This window comes from Sinohyriopsis cumingii, chromosome 3, assembly GCF_028554795.1.
Source record: "Sinohyriopsis cumingii isolate HCF-2022 chromosome 3, ASM2855479v2, whole genome shotgun sequence".
Taxonomy (NCBI): Eukaryota; Metazoa; Mollusca; class Bivalvia; order Unionida; family Unionidae; genus Sinohyriopsis; species Sinohyriopsis cumingii.
The window spans coordinates 120,339,842-120,362,787 of NC_142963.1; the positions used below are offsets into that span (position 1 = coordinate 120,339,842).

The following is a 22,946-nucleotide window of genomic DNA, read 5'->3' on the forward strand; positions in this document are numbered from 1 at the left end:
CAGCTTTATTCGAAACGAAACAAGTTCGTCAGGTCAATATCACTTCTAATCATGGAAATGAGGATAAACCTAGCCCTCCTTGCTTGGCGTCTGATGACATACGTGCTGACAAACTAGTGCGTCGATACTTTATTTCAGAATGGTGGAGTTCCAGGAGTACTTGAGCACACAAATGTCTTAAGTAAGATCATCCAGGATGTCTAGGTAAACTAATGCTATCTGACAGTGTTGTGGTCTAGGATAACAAATGCTATCAGACAGTGTTGAGCTTAAGGAAAATAAATGCTATCTGACAGTGTTGAGGTTAACCCTCGCCAACGCATATGGTGGCATTCCATACAAGCTGGTGAACCTCACTCTAGATCAATATTATGTACCAGAGAAGTTTAGGAACATGCGTCCAAAAACTACCTTGAAAACTTGAAAATGAGCTTCACCGTATCGGGCTTCACAAAAGTATGGTAGAGGGTGGAAGCTGATATAATAAATGAGTGTACCATTTCGGAGATACTATTTTCAGCTTCAGTGATATTCCTTGTGAAGTCAGCAGGATAGATGAGACGACGACCAATTATGTCATCTGGAGTTCGGCAGCAGCCTACAAGGTCATTCATGGATGATATAACAATTACGTCCAAGTGGGTACAAGAAGGTACATGGATGTTAGATAATCTTCGAGATATGATTTACTGGGCCAGGTCAATTTTCAGGCATATAAGTCAGGAGGGCTGGTCCTGAGGAAAGGGAAGGTGCAAGATAGATACAGGTTCAAAACAAGGAGAGAAAGTGACACAAACACTGAGCCAGTAACCAATTAGTAGCCTAAGCAAGTGGCTAAGACTTCCATATATATCAGTGAGAGTATGGCAAACATGAAGCGACAAGTCCAAGACTGGATGGAATCTATAGAACAGTTTGGGTTACCAGGGACGTATAAGGCCTGCTTTTACTAAGAATCCATTGGCCACTTTCAGTATATATAGAGTATTTAATACACATATGATACGATCAATGGGATTTAAATGAGCTACAGTATTACTTGCTTGTATAGTACAGTGAGCAATCTTATGTTGCCATTATCATTAGCAGCAGACGGGTTCAAGATGACTAAGGCCAGGCTGGAGATGATGTTGCAAGACAGTGCAGATAGGAAGGTGGGACAAGTAGCAGTGGATTTACGGACAGGTATAATGTTAGTGGTATCAAAAGCAGTTTAAAAAGCAGAATCCAGGCTGATATATAATGACATAGTAGGCACAGTATCAACAGGAATGTATGGGCATGGAGGTCTGAAAAGATGAGACTGTACAATAATCAGAAGTGGATCACGATATGGAAAAAAGTCAGTTGAAGAAACAAAATCCAGACTGTGACACAGTGACATAGTAAGCACAGTAGAAATAGGAAGGGCTTTGCTACAAAGTCTGAAAATATCTGCATGGCAAGCAGCAAACACCAAAGAATGCGTGCCATGATCAAAAGAGAGGTACCATTTTCAGAAGAGGAAGATGGCAAGTTAAGCTGTCAGCATGAGAAAGCAGGCGATTTGCTACCCTGGAAAGCTGCGAGGTACTGGGAATTGTCGTGTGGCTAGATCTGGATGGTTGATGCCAGGAAAATCAGCTTTCTATTGCGCTCTCAGTGTATGATGTACTCGAAAAACCCAATAAACATGAAGACGTGACCCCAAACAATAATTTTGTGGGATACATGCACATTACGAGCACGTGCTGTAATCCTGCAATGTAGCTTTGATAGATAATCGTTATCACTGGCTCTATGATGAAGTGCCTGATGAGATTGAGGCCAGTATGTATATGGCCATGTGAAAGAAACATTAAACGAAATTCGGTCACAACCTCATCATAGTTGTGAGGGAGGACGAGACGCAAAGGCATAATACTGAAGGAAGAAGCATCGTGACAATAACACCGGATTGGGAAATGCAGGCAGTTGTCAAAGGACAGCTGATGTTCCCAAGGGACATATAAATCCAACGTCATGCCTGGTATTGTACCGCGATCAGGTGGTAATAAACGGGTGGTTTTGTTGGAATAGCCAATACTATGGGAAGCTAGAACGTTGTAGAAGCTTGAGAGGAAATGGGCTTTGTATCAGCCACTCGCCCATGAAGTGTCAGGAGAATGAATGCAAGGCGTTGAATATACCTGTGGAAATAGGATCCCATGGCTTTAAAACAGAGACCTTTTCGCAAGCCTTAGGTGTCATCGGGATTAAAGGACTTAGCCGCTGAAATTTAGTCATCAGAATCGGCAACAGGTCAAAGAGCCCTCAGATTGGGCATAGCGAAAGAGATAGGAGCAATGAAACAGCTACTATCTTCCTGGCTCAATGTGATCAACGCAGTCACCGCACCCCTGCGGAGCGTTGTGGATCAAAGCCGAAACGGTTTAGGAAATGGGACCTCCACCTTTTGATGAAACTGGTTGCAGTGCAGAACTGTATTAATACTTTCTACTTGAAAACACTTCTTCAGGAATGTATTACTAATACCTTAAAATGCATTATTATGGTGTTTAGCACTTGTGTAAGTTTGTAGAAATCGTGTGTTTTATCTGAACATTTGATATGCAATGTTGTTATAGATTGATAATGGAAAAATTGGTGGAATGAACATGAGAGCATATATACGAGTAAGATATTTATTATAGATCAAAACTAATAGCACGAAAGGTCAATATTAAAGTAAATGATCAAATGCCTAAAGACACCAGTCTTTATGTTTAGAGCTTGACGCAAGACATGCTGGTTAACATGCTCTAGATGGACGACTGATATATACATTAAATGGGTAGAAGAAATATCTTCTCCACATCAAAGATATTTACCTTACTTTGGATTTGAAGATTCAAAAACACTGCATCAACATTTTAAGGACCAACCTTTAGCTCAAGAGATTTTCACTCTGCTGAAAATGACTTGTCAGAGTTAAAAAAAGAGGTGGATAATGACGATAAACTAGTACTAACTGATGTGACAAACAAGAAAATCAAACTAACAAAACGAATTTACAGGGGATTTAAAGTGGAAACATTTTTTAAATTAGCTGCAATTTGAATTTTACTACAAGTTAAATAAGTAATACTGTGATTTTTTGAGACTGTAATTGATCAATTCAGATTCATTGAGCATCTATCTTGAAACAGAATTCTTCAAGTGACATAAATGACAACTAAGGAAGCATCAAATTATATGACGTCATAAGGCATTGGATAGTTTTGTAAGCATTTTTGCTATATGTGAGCTATTTCAAATGGATTTATGAAACTCGTCGAATAATTTTTAAATCGTTTGCTCGCTAAATGGAAAAGATTGAAGATTTTCGATTCGTGTCGTGAAATTCATTTGAATCAAGCACAAATAAAATATTTACTGAATTCTACCAATTTGGATTTTTGTTGGTGATTTACACTGTGTACGATGTGTTTGATACATCTGACATCAAAGCACTATTTGCAGTGATTCCCACTTCGACTGTATTCAGCTACAAATTGAGGTAATAATAACCATACAAAATTAAAATAGTCATTGTTTTATTCTTTTAACTAGTGTAAAAGAAGATATTAACTTTGAATTCCAATGAAAACTTCTAACACCCAAAAACATAAGATAGTCTCTACAACGATTTAGATAGCTTAAAGTTTCTGTTATTAAGTGTATTTGTATTATACATATTAAAGTTTCTGTTATTAAGCGTATTTGTATTATACATAACAAAATTCTCTCAAGGAGTGAGTCTTTTGTAAGAAAGCTTTCCGTTTGCGTACGAGATATTAGCACAACAAAAAATGTAGCATTCCCAACTTAAAACCCTTCTCGTCAAAGTGTATACTTTATTTTAAATTTCTGTAGTAAATATGTCTCTTTCGGTTTCTTTTCTACGTCCACGTATAGGCTGTACCGTTGAATGTTTATTGTATATGGTTCTGCAATAGGTTTCCTTTGCACTTCTACCTAGAAACGTAATTGGGCTTTGGTCCACAAGTGCTCATAATGGGACATAATAACATGTTTGTTGTCGAAAGAAAATATGTATGTACATTAGATAGGATTTACAACTATTAGGTACCGTTGAACACCAAGTCAAATTGGATACAGTACACAAACCAACATACAACAAGAAAGCAAAATATAAAATGGCGTGTTAAACATACTGATAACTGCATGGAAGAAAACATAGACTACATTATACAAGGATATCGAAATAGCTCAAATGACAACAAGGAGAATTTTACACACACAGATACAAAATATTAAATCAGACATGATATTGAACCATCAATTGATTTATATTGAAGGTGACTAAACTTCTCAAACCCTGAACGTGTTAGTGGTGATAATTTATACGAATATCCTGTAATGTGTTAGTGGTGATAATTTATACGTAGATCCTGTAATTTTGAGTTCTCTTAATCTATCTGGTCAAACAACGGACAAATGTTATCACTGGCTAAACACTTGATACAAACACGGCCGGTTTACAGTCTTCCAGGGCCCTAAGCACTAAAATTATTACCCTGCTCCCCACCCCTTCGTACAAAATAAACATCTCCAAACAAGTAACAATATTAAGAGCTAAAAAGGTGGGAAAATACCGGTGTTGCCATCATTCCTTCCGTTTTATCATCAACAATTAATTTGAATTTTTTATGTGAGCACAAGTTTGGTTGGTGCCTTATTTACGGGCTTAGCGTTCTTAATGGGTAGTCCTGCCCTGGATACAAGAAAGATAGCGAACACATAAAAACGTAATAGAATTCCTTCCGAAAAAGATAGAAGAGGGCATGAAAATATTTAAATCACTGAAAGCATTGAAATTAAAAGAGAACAAATTATTGGAAATATTATACAGATGGAGAGAAAATTCTCAAAGAAAACAATGCAATTATTAATTAAAAATATTAGAGAATAATTACCGCTGACTAAAAGATTGAAAGAACTTTGTAAAGTAAAGGCTGTAATGATTGTTACTTTAACATAAGCGATAGCACTCATTATATCATCACTTGTTCTGTCTCAAATATATTGAAATATTTGTAACTCTTCCTGCTCCACCACAACCATCGACTAAACCTACACCTGCCAACCTAACCGCTTTTTAGTTAATCAGTGTTGACATAAAAAAAGGCTTGAACAATTGAGCCATTATTTAAGTTAGCGAATTCATTTGCATTAGTAGACTTGAGTATTATTAGTAGCTTCAAGAGTTTGCTACTTTACCGTTTTTGTCAAATTGTTTCTCTTTCTGCAAGTCATATTACTTGTTTCGGCATGTGTGGGCATCTTATTTGCATTGTTCATCAAATGTATAAACAAGGAATATAGTAGGAAATTAGAAAGCTTGTCAAAATAGATGAATTCATAAACAATTTCAGAAATCAAACTGAAACGCATTTTATGTGGCCATTAGTACCAATATAAATTATTCCTTGTTTACGTCATTACCAACAGAGCTTTAGAAGTCTGCATCACTTGTCCCTTAACGTCCAAGTATCGGATAAGACGTTCGGAACGGCACAGCATGTGCAAAGCACAACATCATCACCATAGACCTTCTATTCTACAATCATTTGAAGTAATTTATTTTACTTTTGAAATTTCTTTTCGTACTGTAACATATTACACTATTACTCTGGAACGCAGTTCTTGACTCAAATGACATGGTAGGGTTTGAGCCCTTTGAGACTAGTCCAGTATATTGTATCCGATGAAAAATGTCATACGATATATGGTAATTATCAACAATCATACTCCATTTTCACTTCGAATCTGGTATGTATTGTTTAAAGTTTTACCATCATGTTATTTTTTTATCGTGGAACAACCTACTTTTCATAAAATTATTAGCTCAATGAACTTTTTAATAGCGTCTGATACTGTCTCAACATATTATGCAATAGAGATTATTTTTGTAACTGTCTTACTGAAACAAATCACCGTTGATCATATGTTTTCATTTGATATTGATATACCTTCATCGGTTGACATTTTGCAGAAATAAATAAGCCCAGCCAGTAGGTTCCACTTTGTCATTTCTTATGTATATCTTTATTATGTGTTTAACTTTTATCCATTATTGTATATTATAAGGGTCACATGTAAACAACATATTACATAGCTAACGTTTGTCCATGATAGAGATTATATTTTAAGATAATGTTCATTTGTAAACAGCGTGTTTACTTAGATGTGAGTTGGGACATTGGTTTTTCCCTTGACAGGTTGTTTGTTAAAATTTAAGAAAAGAGACCCTACCTTATTAATGAATGTGATATAAATTTCAATTGAAAATGATCCGAAACCAGGCTATTTTGTAATGTCGTAAATCAGGCGATAGTCTTTATATAAAAATGACTAAATTAACAGTTATTCATTCCTATACTAAAATCAGTCGTTTGGAATCACTTTCAGTTGAGTTTAGATATAATTTGAGAAGAAATTTGTATTTATATTTATCATTGGCATTACAAAGTACTCATTGATTTTGGAATAAAACATTACTTTTGGATTATTGTGAATTCATTCAAAGTCATATTGGATTATAACATGGTGATACAGCACTATTGGCACATCGGCACATTCAATATTATTGATACATCGACACATTCAAAATTGCAATTCATTCAGAGCAAGTTTTAAAATTCTAACGTCGGCATCTATTTTAGCAAAAACCGTTGCAAATGAATATCTTGTCGTGTGACCAAATAAATTGATTTATACATCTGATGTATTTTCTATGATTTTCTTTCTTCCTTGCTCTTGTCAGGTTATGTTTGTTGATCTCTTGCCTTTGTTTTCTCAATCAGAGTTGCCAAACATCAACCCAGTTTCCGTTTTCATGTAACTTATTTGTACATTGCTGTCTTATGTGTTCTGTTTAATGCCATATACTTCAAATACTATTTAATCAGAGTCAGCTAAAGATTGATGGATGTTTCCTTATTTCTTTCTTTTCTCTTGCAATAGAATCCTTACACTTTCTGTTGTAAACTATATCATTAATCAAAATGTTTCTTGTTCAGGATTTCACTAGTAAATATATTTGTAAACGCATCATCTATGCCATCTCTTGTTTCCATCTTCGCAGCCCAAGAGTACTTTGAGAAATCATTTATCACTGTCAGCGTTATCAAGATATATTACTCATCAATCAGACTAATTAACTCGTTTGTACAATTTTTCCTCACTTGTCTGCGTTATTCGTCTTTCAATACAGCGTATTTCCTTTCCTTTTTGTCCGATTTATATATGTGGCAACGGGACGTTTGGGGTTTTAGAAAAGAAGTTTTAAATACAGCGCTTTGTAAGCCACTTTAAAAGGAATAAAAACATTAAGATAATACTTTACGCCTAATAAAATATCTTGATGTGTAATCAACTGACGAACTGAAGATGATTTGTCTTTAGGTGCAATCAACAGGCCATCAGAAGATCGATTGTCTTGATGTGCAATTAACAGACCAACATAAGATCAATTGTCTTTAGGTGTAATGAACAGGCCCACAGAATATCAATTGTCCTGATGTGTAATCAATGGACTAACAGATGATCAATTGTCTTGGTGCATAATAACAAAGACAAACAGACGATCAATTTCTTGGTGTGTAATCAACTATATAACAAACGATCAATTTTCTTTATGTGTAATCATCCGGTTAACTGTAGATCAATTGTCTTGATGTGTAATTAACGGGCCAACTGAAGATATTTTGTCTTTATGTGCAATCAAAGGACAACAGAATATCAATCATCTTTATGTATAATCATCAAGCCAACAAAGAATCAATTGTCTTGATGTGTAATCAACATACAAGAGAAGATCATTTGTTCTTATTATAATCTACAGGCCAACAGAAGATTGTCTTTATATGTAATCAAAAGGCCAACAGAAGATCAAATGTCTTTTTGTGTAAACAATAGGCCAACAGAAGTTCAGCTGTCTTTATATGTAATCAACGGGACAACTGAAGATCAATTGTCTTGAAGTGTAATCAACAGGTCAAGAGAAGACCAACTGTTATTATGTATAATCAACAGGCCAAACATACGATCAATTGTCTTCATGTGTAGTTAACAGGCAAACAGAAGAGCAATTGTCTTTATGTGTAATCATTAGGCCAACAAAATATAAATTGTCTTGATGTGTAATCAACAGGCCAACAAAATATAAATTGTCTTGATGTGTAATTAACATGCCAACAGAAGATCAATTGTCTTGATGTGTAATTAACAGGCCAACTAAAATGTGTAATCAAAAAGCCAACTGACGATTCATTGTGTTTATGTGTAATCAATAGGCCAACAGAAGATCATTTGTCTTGATGTGTAATCAACTGGCCAACAGAAGATCAATTGTCTTTATGTGTAATCAACAGGCCAACAAAAGATCAGTTGTCTTGATGTGTAATCAACAGGCCAACAGAAGATCACTTGTTCTTTGGTGTAGTCTACAGGTCAACAAAACTTCAAATGTCTTGATGTGTAATCTACAGACCAAGAGAAGATCAATTGTCTTGATATGTAATCAACAGGTCAACAAAAGATCAATTGTCTTTATGTGTCATCAACAGGCCAAAAGACGATTAATTGTCTTTATGTGTAATCCACAGGCCAACAGGAGATCAATTGTCTTGATATGTAATCAACTGTTCAAGAGAAGATCAATTGTTCTTAGGTGTAATCAACAGGCCAACAGAAGGTCGATTCTCTTTATGTGCAATCAACAGGACAACATACGACCAATTGTCTTCATGTGTAGTTAACAGGCCAACAGAAGATCAATTTTCTTTACTGGTAATCAACAGGCCACCAGAGATTAAATTGTCTTTATGTGTAATCAACTGGCAAACAGAAGATCGATTATCGTTATGTGTAATCAACAGGCCAGCAGAAGATCAATTGTCTTAATGTGTAATCAATAGGTCAAGGGGAGATCAATTGTTTTAGGTTTAATCAACAGGCCAATAGAAGATCAATGGTATTGATGTGTAATCTACAGACCAACGGAAAATCATTTGTCTTTATGTGTAATTAACATGCCATCATAAGAACAACGGTCTTTAAGTGTAATTAACAGGCTTACTGAAAATCAATTGTCTTTATGTGTTATGTACAGGCCAAAAGACGATCAATTGTCTTTATGTGTAATCCACAGGCCAACAGGAGATCAGTTGTCTTAATATGTCATAAACTGGTCAAGAGAAGGTCAATTGTTTTTAGGCGTAATCAACAGGCCAAAAAAAGATCGATTCTCTGTATGTGTAATCAACAGGCCAACAGACGACCAATTTTCTTTACGGGTAATGAACAGGCCTACATAGGATCAATTGTCTTTATGTGTAATCAACAGGCCAAGAGAAGATCAATTGTCTTAATGTGTAATCAAGAGGTCAAGGGGAGATCAATTGTTATTAGGTGTAATCAACAGGCCAATAGAGGATCAATTTTCTTGATGTGTAATCTACAGGCCCACAGAGCATCAGTTGTCTTGATATGTAATCAACAGGCCAACAGAACATCATTTGTTCTTAGGTGTAATCTACAGGCCAACAGAAAATAAATTGTCTTGATGTGTAATCTACAGACCAACAGAAGATCAGTTTTCTTGATGTGTAATCAACAGGCCAACAGAAGATCAATTAACTTTATGTGTAATTAACAGGTCAATCGAAGATCAATTGTTCTTATTTGTAATCAACAGGCCAACGTAATATTGATTGTCTTGATGTGTAATCAACATGCCAACATAGATCGATTTTCTTTATGTCTAATCAACAGCCCAACAGAAGATCAATTGTATTTAAGCGCGATCAACAGGCCAACAGAAAGTTCAACTGTCCTTACGTGTAATCAACAGGCTAACAGAGATCAATTTTCTTAAGGTGTAATAAACAGGACAACAGAGATCAATTGTCTTTACGCGTAATCAAATTGCCAATAGAAAATTCCTCTACAACAGGTTCTTTTATTCTCAATGATAGGCAAATTTCCAATGTATGAATGATTTTATATATATATGAACTCTATTGCATTTCCAATGTTTGTTCTAAAATGTGTACTTTATATCCCGATTCACAATTTGATACCTTAAATTCTAACTGTGTTCTCTATAAATTCTATGTGTCTTTTCATTCAGTGATTGTAGATTGGGATTTTTAAGTAGTACCGTGAATTAAACCAAATATAAATTTATGAATTTGCTCACATCAAATGCGTATTCCTGTCTCATACTGTGCCGTTTAATTCATCTTGCTATCGGGGTTTTGTTTCTTGCCTGTGTTATCATCAGGATACTAATATGCATATCAGAATATTTTCTAAACTATTGCCGGATATCATTTTGATATGTGAAATACAATAATCAGCATTTTTATTCCTCTTTAATGTTATTTTATAACATAACTGTGTCGTGATCATATTTACATCCCATCTTAACTTGGAAATAAACACACATTATCTATATTGATAAGGACATTATGATGTAATCATGAAATATCCTTTATTACCTCTAAAAAGTGAGTGATTATGCAAGTAAATAATATAGATATTACTAGATTGGTCCAGTTACGTCGGCGCGTATTTTTATTTTGAAAATAAATATGAGTGGTTCTTTATGTCAGTGTCAGATACAAAAACAATACATGTTATAGTTTAGTGACTTGGTGACACTTTTGTTTATAAGAAATATGAGTGGTCCAAAAGTGCTATCATCTGAGAATACAAGACTTTAAATTTCCAAACTGACTGATTTTAATCGGATTAAAGCGGTTCAGGCTGACTAACTTAAATCGGATTAAAGCGGTTCAAACTGACTAAAAAGTCTACGATGGTCATATCTATAATAATTATACTCTACCTCAGTCTTTACAAATTCTGATGGATTCAGAATTTTTTTTGCAGAGATGTATTACTCCAAGGCAGAATTAAGCAGGTAAATCAAGAACTGAATGTACTAAATGTATTATAGACACTCTGCATGATACGAATAACATAACTGCATAATTTTTGTCTCATCTAGAAAACATTCGAGGTAATTATTGCATGAAGAATCATCTGCTTTGTAAATTTTTGAGGAAACTTTTTAACCTGGATTTTAATGAACTGTCAGCTGTGGAATCAGTATGCAACTGCCTTCAATATATTGTCGAAATATATCTCATACCTACATGTAATATGACTGCCTTCAATATATGTTTGAGATGCATCTCATACCTACAAGTAACACGACTTGGAAGTTACTATATAAAATGTAAAATAACAGAGAGTTCAAAGCGCCTAAAGTAGAAGAAAGACCACGCCCCAAACATACAACCTAAAGTCCTTGTTTCTGATAAACGCACTTTCGACGAAAGTTTCCTTAGCATAACGACAACATGACTAATCTGATATAAACATGGTCACATTTTAGACTGGATTCTTCATAGACGTGATGATAACATTCTACGGTCCTCCCTGGTATCCCATGAACTTGCATCAAATCACCTCTGCATTATATGCCATCTTGACGTATCAGTCCCTAACCCTCCACCTTTATCTGCTACTAAAAGAAACATCCGTATGATAAATAGAACCAGACTAAAGCATGACATCCAAGCAAACCTAACAACTTGCTTACCTCCTACCGCAGAACAACCCAATAACTCAATGCGTTCATTGCTCGACAAACATGCTCCAACTACCAAGTGCAGAGTATCAATTCGAAAGTATTATCCATGGTATAGCAGTGTTAGGGTAAAGCTTCACACTGCTAAACGAGACCGCCGTAAAGCTGAGAGGTTTTGGCTTTACACCAGACTCACTATTCATAAGCAAATCTATAAAGCCGCAAAGAAGAATGTCACAAATATAGTTCATGCAGCGAAATCAGCCCACTACACTACTAAGATCATGGAAAGCTGCAGCTGCAAAGAGCTCTTCGAGATTACTAACAAGCTAATGTCAAGGAACACATGTACACCACTTCCAACTACCTTCTCTCCAGTCGACCTTCCGGACATGTTTGCAAATTTCTTCCGTGACAAAGTACAAACCATTAGAGATAAGCTTGACACCACAATTTCAATTGACTCGTTGTCACCATACAGTTGGGATACAGAATTTGAGCGGCAACCATTAGCAGCATTTGAACCTGTCTCTATGGATTTCGTACGTACAATCCTGATGAAGAGTGCACCAAAGTCATGTGAACTTGATCCAATTCCAACAACACTGCTGCTTGAGTGCTTAGATTCAGTATTGCCTTCACTAACTGATGTTATTAATAAATTTCTCTCTCATCCGGGGAATTCCCATCATTTATCAAAACTGCCATTGTAAAGCCTCTACTGAAGAAATCAACACTAGACTATAACGATTTAAAGAACTACCGCCCAGTTTCTAATCTCCCATTCTTATAAAGATTTTATCGAAAAGGTTGTTCTATCCCAGCTTGTATCTCATCTGAATTGAAACAGTCTTTTCAGCAATGTACAATCTGCATATCGCCTTTGCCACAGTACTGAAACTACTCTTCTAAAAGTAGTCAATGACATTCTCTCTGCTTTGGATAGCGGAAAGATTACAGTCCTCACCCTCCTTGATTTGTCTGCAGCATTTGACACAATATACCATGATATATTACTTCACCGTCTCTAGCATGTATTTGGCATTCATGATACAGCCTTACTGTGGTTCAAGTCCTACTTAGTGAACAGGACACAAATTGTGTCTGCAAATGGAATACACTCCAACCCAGTTAATCTATGTTGTGGTGTTCCACAGGGGTCTGTTCTTGGACCTGTTCTCTTCATTCTATACACTCAGTGCAATAGATCATCTTCCAGTGTCTCACCAATTGTACGCTGATGACACCCAAATATACAAATCTAGTCACCCAACTGAAGCTGATGCTACCATCCAAGGTGTAGAGAGGTGCATTTCTGATGTGAAATCATGGATGACATGTAACAAGCTGCAGATGAATGATGATAAAACTGAGGCCATTCTGAACACAACACAAAGACTTCCTTATTCACATCCTTTACCTCAAACAATAAATATTAGAACACCTACATTAAATTCACACAATCAGTACGAAACTTAGGTGTTACTCTAGACAGTACTCTCACGTTGCACCAACATGACATGAACATATGCAAAGCTGCATATTTTGAGCTCAGACGCATCAGCTCAATTCGCAAATATCTTTCAGTTGATGCCACTAAAACACTTGTGTGTTCATTAGTACTTTCAAGACTGGACTATTGTAACTCATTTATGTCTGGTTCATCTCAATATCTACTTCAGAAACTTCAAAAAGTTCAAAACACAGCTGCTTGGATCATACTTAGAGTACCACGATCAGATCACACATCCCCGCTGCTCTGTGCCTTACACTGGCTATCCATTCGATCCAGAATCAAACACAAAATTTGTTCTCTGTGCTACGTTTCATTGACGGACTCCAGTCCAACAGACCGATCCAACCTCACCCATGTGTACACACCAGCAAGATACTTACGCTCCTCTTCTGACAATCGTATACTCATTATTCCCACTATGAAAACAAAGTCATATGGACAGCGTTCTTTTGCATACCAGGGCCCAGCAACGTGGAATGAATTTCCCACTGAACATAGACACAAAGACACAGTGATCACATTCAAGGGTGCCCGTAAAACTCACTTATTTCGACTGCAAGAACAAACTTAAAGACCTAATAATGTTTCCTACCTTAAATATGTTCAGCATGTTTTTTATGTTTTCTAATTTCATGGTGTTTGTTTTTGTAAACATATGTTTTTATGTTATAGTTGTTATCTAATGTTGTAAAGCGCTTAGAGCTTCTAAAGAGTACGCGCTATACAAAGTCCTCATTATTATTAATATTCCGATATATGGTACACAAATAAAGGTTTCGAATTTACATGTGTTTCAGTTTTAATGAGAAGTCAGGTTACATATTAGGTAAATGTCATATAAGTTGGAGAGGTTTCACCACAATCTCCATGTGAAGAACTGACGATAAAAATGCAGGCCTAACTTAACTTTTGTTGCAACATTCGGTTCTTGGTTTCTTTAAGACAAAGTCCAATTATTATTCATCGTGCATACCACGCATAATTTGCCAGGTATAACACGGGAGGAAAATATTCAGGAACATAATTAACATTAACCCAAAATTATTTTATATATAGTACCGATGCACCCAATGTGCCTGCATGTTCTGCAGCCTTCATACTACCAGGTTTCTAAGCATTACCTTTCTTTCAAAAGTTACAGTTTTATTGTAGCTAAAAAAAGACTTCAGTATTATGAAAATAATATGGTTTGTATATACGGTCATCAAATGATGAGAACTTCTAAATATTTTAAGTTCAACCTATCACTTGAAAAACTAATAATTCTCTACACTCAGTGCATTATATCTATTGATAGTACTTCATTTGAGTAACCGCATCCAAGGGCGATATCTGCGTCAAGCTTCTAGTCGATACAAAGTTTCGTAATATAAGAAGGGTACGAACCTAATATTTGGTTGTCTATGGACTCGTCGTACATAATCTCTTGTCTCGTGGGGAAGAAATTGTGTACTTCACAATCCGTTTCTGCAAGAAAAAGACAAGTATAATTAATATAAGCGCTATGAAGCGCACTTTTTATGGTTTCAAAACATGCCAAGCAACGTGCTATTTCTGTTGCACAAACAATAGCACATACATACATACATACATACATACATATCTTACTTATTGGTCAAAACAGCTTGGTTCTTTGTGTCATAGACACGATAAACCCTTCTTTGAATTTTTTATACAACTTTGTTGGTCTGACGGCAGAACTAAATATATATGTATTCTCAGGTTTATTTCTTCTATTGTTTTGTCTCATATTTGTAGATTTTCCCCTGTCATTTAAACATTTATGAGTCAAGAATTACTCTAGACCTTTGAATCTAGTGTCTGTTTTGTGGATGCAAGTTGTTTTGTCGCCTAAGGAAGAGCATAGTTTTTGTTTCAACATAGGGAAACTGTTTTACATTTGCGACAACAACATAATTTTGTGTTTGTAAATATTTATTTTCTTAATGCTTCCAAGTTTGCCTCAGTAAATGCAGATCGAGATAAAGACGCAAGTGGACAGTGATATGAAGTTATGAGATTTTAAATTGAATGCCATTATAAAACTGTACACAAGGACAAAGTATTTGTGTTTTGTGGATATCTCCTTTTCAGAATGTTCTAGAAAACGGATACTGTCAGTTGATTCATAGACCTTGAAAGGAATATCTTGCTGAACCGTTGTACTGCTGCGTTATCTTGAAAGAGAGAAACTGCTCAAATGTTTATATTTAATTATTTAATAGACAATTAAGGTTAAGTAATGAAATTCCCTATTGTTAATAATATTATAAATGTATGCCCTAGATGGACATTCAAACTTAATTTTGAGGACTATCAAGGAAGCATGTTTCTGTAAGAGTAGCTTGAACTTAAAACGGGATTCGTGCAATAGCAAATGTTGCTCTTGTACACAGATATAAAATTATACAAAGATATATAAAGGTTGAAAATCACCTAAATATTTATGCTGATGTATACTTATTTATTTTCTTATTGTTGAGAATGTTCTCAAGATTTTTCTTGGCTTGCCGTTTCATTTTTAAAAAAATACGTCTGTGCTGACAGCAGACATATCTTTAAAGATATGTTCCCTCTAAGGCTGACCTGGAATTGCTGCTTTCTGTGATCTTTGTTTGCTCCTTAGATGAAAATAAAAACTGCAGAGATAAGACGTGTATTTTCTTAGCATAATTATGGCAACTATACAATTAGGGAGTCATCGTAGTAGAGTGGTTGCAGGGTAAAGCTTCCAGCAAATTAGCCTAGGTAATGGAGTAGAGCAATCCCAATATATCGGTGTTTCAAACCTATTGTTATTATGGATCATGCAATTATTATATCAAGATTTTAATGTCTTAATGAAAATAGAAGACTGACTATAATTCGTTAGTATGTGTATTATGAAGTAAGGAATTATCAGTATTACCCAAAGAATTCCTACGAATGACAGTAGAGAAAGAATGAATATCAGATTGCCTTTCAGACATGTACTAAGATCGATAAAGGAAGGCGTTATGTCGATACTTCTTGGATAATTCTATTAGTTTGTTGTAATAGACAACATCTGCATTGGAAGTTAAGTTTATATGAAATTTTAATTTGTCTGTTCTGACACGTTTATGCGCAATTTTTATAAGAACTAAGCCTCTTCTGGATTTGTTTTTTCGTAGTATTTTCGTCTTTACATTTTTTTTTAGAATATGGTGCAATTTGAAACATATCGTGTATTATCGCATAGTTGGTAAACATTACAAACAGTGTGTGCAGTTTAATGTTTTTGACATGTCAGCATGTTAATATAGAAATTTATGCTAATCGGATTGGTCCAATGTAGTCATGAAATTCTTTCGCAGTATTAACATTACTGATTGGCTGCGATCGTGAGAAATTTCCTTGCCCCGCCATCTGGAACATTACTTGCAGTATTGCTATCAACAAGTTGGCGGCCATCGTTCAATCTATTGCTATCGGGGTATTGGGAACAAATGATTACGTCTGTCTATTCTACACGGGATCGGTTTGCAAGTGAAATTAACATTGCAAATCATCAGATAGAGGGTGAGGATCCAAAGCTTTTATTCGCACCCCATTACAATGATAAACTTGGTTTAAATGTCAACATATAGAAGTAAATAAACTCACTTCGCTTTGAAATGAATGTCGACAAATGCCGGTATCCCAGCTGACAGAAAGATATCCAATCACATCATTCCTCCAAAACAAATAATGCATATTGCAAATATCTGGTCACAAAACATTAAGTTTTTAATCAGTATTAAACACAGCAGCACATTGATAGTATGGTTTGAGTACAATTTCTACATCAAGTAATCATCCCTTCATATGATTACCCATCAACTGGAATGCTACTGTAGTGGAATCACCACTCTTTTGGTGGAAACACAGTAAACAGTCTCAGAGGAAACTATGTATATGGGGCGTCAACTACTTAGAACGAGAGAACTATGTGAAATCACACAGGAATTTCCACTATATATACAGTCTTGGAAAACGATGTTGTCAAATGTACCAATGATTTGGAAGAACGGTTCATCTTTGTATTATAATTTGTAAAAACAAAACTACTTCTTAATGCTACTGTTTATCGAACCGTGCAGTGTATGACTACTTTTCAAGCCCAAGAATTTAACGGTCTGATCTAGAATTTAGTGTCAGTTATTCTTTTAACAGAACTCTTTCCGCTCACGTAAAGACTATGTGAAAAACATAATGCCAAATGGGTAATGATTTAATATTACATATACTAATCTCGTTGAATAATTTCCAGATTTTGCGAGCCAAAAGCTGGGAATTATTGAAATCGTTTCATAAATTAAATACTAAATCATTATCTATTTGCGATCCTCTATTTATTAGTTCATTTATCGGCTCAAATTCGTTGTGTATCTGCCGAAATGAATACATAAATTGCTTCACCTAGGAAACAGCGAATAAAGACATTGATTTCTACTTTAAGTTCCTGTGCTTAGGTTGTACCTAATGAATGCAGTATGTAAGTAGGTAGCCCTATATAGCCATATATCAATGCGACTTTTGCTTCGTAGATCAATATAAAGTAGTCGTGTTTAAACGAAAAACTTGAGGTTAACATCTTAAAAAATTTAGGACTTTGTTATAAAACCAAGTCGAGTTTTAAAAGCATGCTCACTCAGTTTAATGCTGGTTTTGACATTTACCTCGTTTTTTGGCAAGATATGATAGAAAGACACATTTATTATTAACTATTTTACAAGAAAAAGAGCCAGCTTATGAAATTAAGTTTGCAACTTTGAGGTACAGAAAATGGAAGCAGCAATTAATCTCCGAGTCACAGTAAGGATATAGATGTTTTAGCTTATTTAATTTTTTTGCAAACGCAGCCATAAGATGTCTTGATTATTTTTTGCAAAACTGAACACTGAATTCGTGATACACTGATATGACTCAGGCAAAGGAATAGGCAATATAAAATGAATTTATAGGATAGCACGTACTAATTTATCAAGTTCAAAGCATGAAAGGTAATTAAGTGTCATGTGATTTTCATCCCACCCAAAAATAAAGCATATTCTTATAAAACAATTAGCCCTGGATTAAGGACGGACAAATTCTATTTTTTAACAAAAGCCATCCATAATATCTTTGTGTTAGGATAGATATTACATCGGCCCTATGTATCATTTCCTTAAAAAAAAATGACCCATAGGAACAACAGAAAAACAGAAGGTGGTATTAATGAGGCCAGGCATGAGTTACGGAGCAATGTTACCTACAGTATCTGATACTTTGGTCTACAATTAGGAAAGATGCTTCCTGGTCGAGGACGTCCGCATCAGGTAAGAAAGCAAAATGGTTGTTGTGATATTCAGTAAGTAGTGGAGTCATAGTGTTCATTATAGTGAATATACATGCAATCCATTTAATCTTTCCCGTGAAAATTTATACATACCTCCAGTACGCACAATCTTCTCGTTATCTATGCTTTTTTTCATATCAGTGCCGCAGAATAAAATTCTTTCAAAAAACGTTTGGTTGTTTTATATGAGGTGATAAAATTTCACTTTACATTTCCCCAAAGTGTGTAAGGTTTAAATATGTTATACTTAAATTTCCTTGCAAATCACAACCTTGAAAATAAACGATTGCATTTACATTTAAGAGTTGCTTTTATTAATATGTGTTCTTTGGATCGTGAACAAGAACCTATATACTATTCTTTTTTTCTTGTGAGTTCAGCTGATCCTTGGTCTGAACATCAAATTGTTTATCTTGATTTTTGACCAAAGCTGAGTTGATAATATCAAGTGAGACTAAAGTCTTTTACATTATGCTTTTTAGGAATGGCGTAAAGAATGTTACGAGTAACTGCTTCGAAAAGTCTATAATCAATTAGATACTTTTACGTTTAAGTTTTGTCCTTACATCGATGACCATCCAGTGTAATTTTAGACAGGAAGCGGAGATAAAGATGGTACAACGATTAAGTAAAATTATTAAGTTTATTGATGATCAACTGATTATTGGCTCAAGCAAGAAATACTTTCTTACCAATGAGTTTACAGGAATGACTTGTTCAGGTAAATGACGTTAATACAGTGTAGCTCGTATATGGTTACAATAACCAAAATGAATATGTCATTAGTGTCTGAAAACTGACATATTTGTCTGTCCCTGAAATATAAATTACCTTGAAAACTATGTTCGTTACCTGGCGTGTACCAAACAAATTGGTATCGACCAGCAGGTTTTAATGTTGTGTTTTTTAAAGGATAAACCTGAAGATAATAAGTCAAATATACGTGCAATAATAAAAAATTTCCCCTGTACAATTTCTTTGTTTTTCTTCTGTTACCGGTGTCAAAATGGTCGGCATATGGTTTACAACTATACCATGACAAATAAACCAACGCTCCATGAAACAACAAATTGCTTCCTTCCTGAGATAACCAGCAACAGGATATCCTGATATGTTTATTGACATTGATCTGTTTTATATTTTGCTTCCCATTTTATAATTAATTTACTCTAAATATTGTAACACGCAAGAAGGTTTTACTATCGAGCGATTGAAACAACTGCTGCTGGAGTCTGACTTGAGGTTCATGTTTCCCCAACAGGGATCTAATGACAGCAGTGTTTTTCAACTAAAAGGGCCCTAAAAGCCTAAATGATATCATAACGTTTCTCTAATCGCATAAAGACCACACATCACGCAACATTAATTTCATGATTGCATGTTTAAATGTTTGTTTTTTTTCGGGGATGGAGTTGCTATCTCGAATTGTTAATAAATTATTGAGGGTCAATATTAAGAAATTAAACTACGCTACCATAAAGTCTCGTGAATAAAGTGTATGTCTAACTTACGCTCCTAACAATTAGCTAATTACTCGGTATAAGAAACATCTTCCCAACGCAGATTACCCATAAGCAGCAATTAATCACTTAAATCTAATAAGTTTATGAGAATTAAATACTAATAGCAATATATAGATTTATTGCAATATATTTTATGGATATTTGTTTTTAAATTCATATTTAGTTGGCAGCTATGGCAAATATTGTGTTGATGTGCCCTTAAACGTCACTACATTTATGCATACAAGTTACTATAACATCAGTTGTAGGGCATGTATTATTTTACAAACTACCGGAACATATCAGAAAAACGAAATGAGAGCGTTTTTCCTTTATACAGTTTTATGAGAACTACTACTGCTGGTCAAACTCATTGCTATCTTAACGATATGATAATATTTAAAACAAAAGTTCTGAGACACATAAATGATGTCTAGGATCATGCAACGATTTATATTGTATTTGTACTAGTTTTCTTCTGATTGGATTATAGATTGAGCTGTTTGAGGAACATACAAAATTGGCCTCATCCTATAAGTTGCAACAGTGTTTATCTGCAAAAAGCTTTTCCATTTTTTTTTTATAGAAAATGCAATACGTTTTGTCCCAAGTTAACCCGTAAAGTCAATGTCAACGCTCATCTGAATTTCCATCAGATGGTTCTTCGTGCAAAGAAATGAATACATCAATGCAATTATGCTTACAGTACATGCAACACTAACATGACAAATATGTACTAAACGCAGGGTTGATTTCATGCACAGCGGGCATATACACTATTGCAGTTGCTAGAAGAACTCGATATAATTGGAAGCCATTTGCACGTATTCAAACGATATTTGAGATTGCATGTGTTGTGATTATGCAATTAGTTTAATGAGATTACGAACCGCTGATTACAATCCAATTGTTAATATTATATAAATTCAATCTAAATTCAATTAGAGACAAGAGAAGTCGTAAAAAGTTAATTTAATCTCAAACGATAAAGGCATTACTCGTAACTGGAAACACTAGTCATTATGCAGGCCAAATACCGTCAACATCTCTTTCCACAACACATTAATAGATATCTTAGATGTTATTTCTTTCCCGCCTTTCATGTTTCATACATCATTATCTGTAAACAATTTACGAAACCACAAACGTGTTTTTCCAGGATTGATTTATATTTATTCTTGTTATTTTTAAGGAAATTCGAGGCTGTTTGCTTTGTTACTGACGTTTTGTGGATAAACATCATTGTATGTTAACGCTTTCAGAGTATATCTAGACTACATGGTGTTTCTGCGTGTATGTGTGTGTGGTCGTGTGTGTGTGTTTGTGAATCTAAACTTATGGGAGGGATATATAGCCCAGATTTCTTACGCCATATGATGTAGTGCATAAAGTGTTGCAGATTTATGGCTAAAGAATATATGTGATACCAATTTCTCGTATTCTCAAGATGACTCACTAAAATGCATTCCCTTGGAGGGTCTTCACTTTGATTATAAGTTATAATTGACGTTTCAGGGAATTTTACATTCAAAATTGTCGCATAAGTACGAATAATTGTTTTTAAATTTTTCAATAAATGTAATAAATCATAATTCTTTACCTTGGTTATTTAAATGACACTTTCTATTTTTCTTCTTTTGGAACGTTCATTGCAGTGATGTTATTATTATGCACACCAGTATGAATAGACTACCAGTTAATTAAACAAAGACATTCATTTAGTGGCCATATGCGCAATTCTTTATTCTTTAAACACGTTTATCGTCTGTTTTTTTCTTTCTCTTTTTTTGACCAATTTGTTCACAATTACCGTTGCTTTCTTTTGTATTTGATTCATTAAAATGAATTATATTTTGGTACGTGAACTCATTTAAGGGAGATATATCATATTGTATGACCAGATAAGCAGTCCTCGTAAAAAGGACCCCAAATCAAACGTCGGGTTCTGTCCCGTCAAGTAATGCCTATTAAATTTGCAGTCCTTTCCCATGAGGTCCCCAGTAAAACGTTAGGTTCAGTATCATAAAAATGACCATTAGATGTTTAGTCCTTGTCAATGTGACTCTCAATGAAACAGGTTTCCTTTTCTTATAAATATCACTTAAAACTATGCCCATTCGATGTAAAGTCCTCGTAAAGTCCATGTTATACGATCTAATCTGCGTATTGATCTTGTCTGGTGTGACGCTGAAACGATGGTTCAGAGAGCACGAGTTCATCTTATGCAAACGTTAGACGCATGGATAAGAAACATAGTACAGCATTAGAATCAGGAGCTAGCTTCCTTAAAAACAAAGGCGATTCAATGACATGGTATATTATCGACTTGAGACATCCATATCAGAAGCCACATGACTTTCTTATGTAAAGTTGCACCTTACTTTAATCGGTAATCGTTTTTTAAAGGATCGGCGACTGTTTCTTTGGAGATAATGGTCGCACGGCCTCTTTTCTAAGAATACTTCCACACATTATCGTATGCTTGTATCGCTTTCAGTCCAACTGACATTTAAGCTCGATATCCTCTAGAAGACAGAAGACATTTTACAGTTTCACTGGATATAATCCAAACGACAGACGACATTATCAGGTCGATAGACCACAATAGATTACATTGGCTGCCAAGGAGTCACATTACTCTCTCTCTCTCTCTCTCTCTCTCTCTCTCTCTCTCTCTCTCTCTCTCTCTCTCTCTATATATATATATATATATATATATATATATATATATATATATATATATATATATATATATATATATATATATATATATATATATATATATATTCTTATGTTGTTACGTGTTTAGGCTCGAATAAACAGTAACACAAGAAAGAGTGAAAACAACATGCTTTGAAAAATGTAACAAATAATTTATATCCCTGGAAAAATACTGGCCAAATAGAAAAATAAGAACTTACTGTTTTAAGAATCAAATCCAAAAAGTAATCCAAGAATACTCCACGA

General features: G+C 34.8%; 1 protein-coding gene across 3 annotated transcripts in view; it reads right to left on the reverse strand.

The window, feature by feature from the left end:
- The window catches only part of LOC149803698 (voltage-dependent calcium channel gamma-7 subunit-like), a 173,032-nt gene that overhangs the window by 19,738 nt on the left and 130,348 nt on the right, over positions 1–22,946 (reverse strand). For all 3 annotated transcript variants that reach the window (XR_016420248.1, XM_089953486.1, XM_089953485.1), the window contains one exon: positions 14,526–14,606. Coding sequence is in view for 2 of the 3 variants with exons in the window: in XM_089953486.1 (XP_089809612.1) it covers positions 14,526–14,606 (81 nt within the window). In the remaining variant the exon portion in view is untranslated. The remainder of the gene's footprint in view (positions 1–14,525; positions 14,607–22,946) is intronic.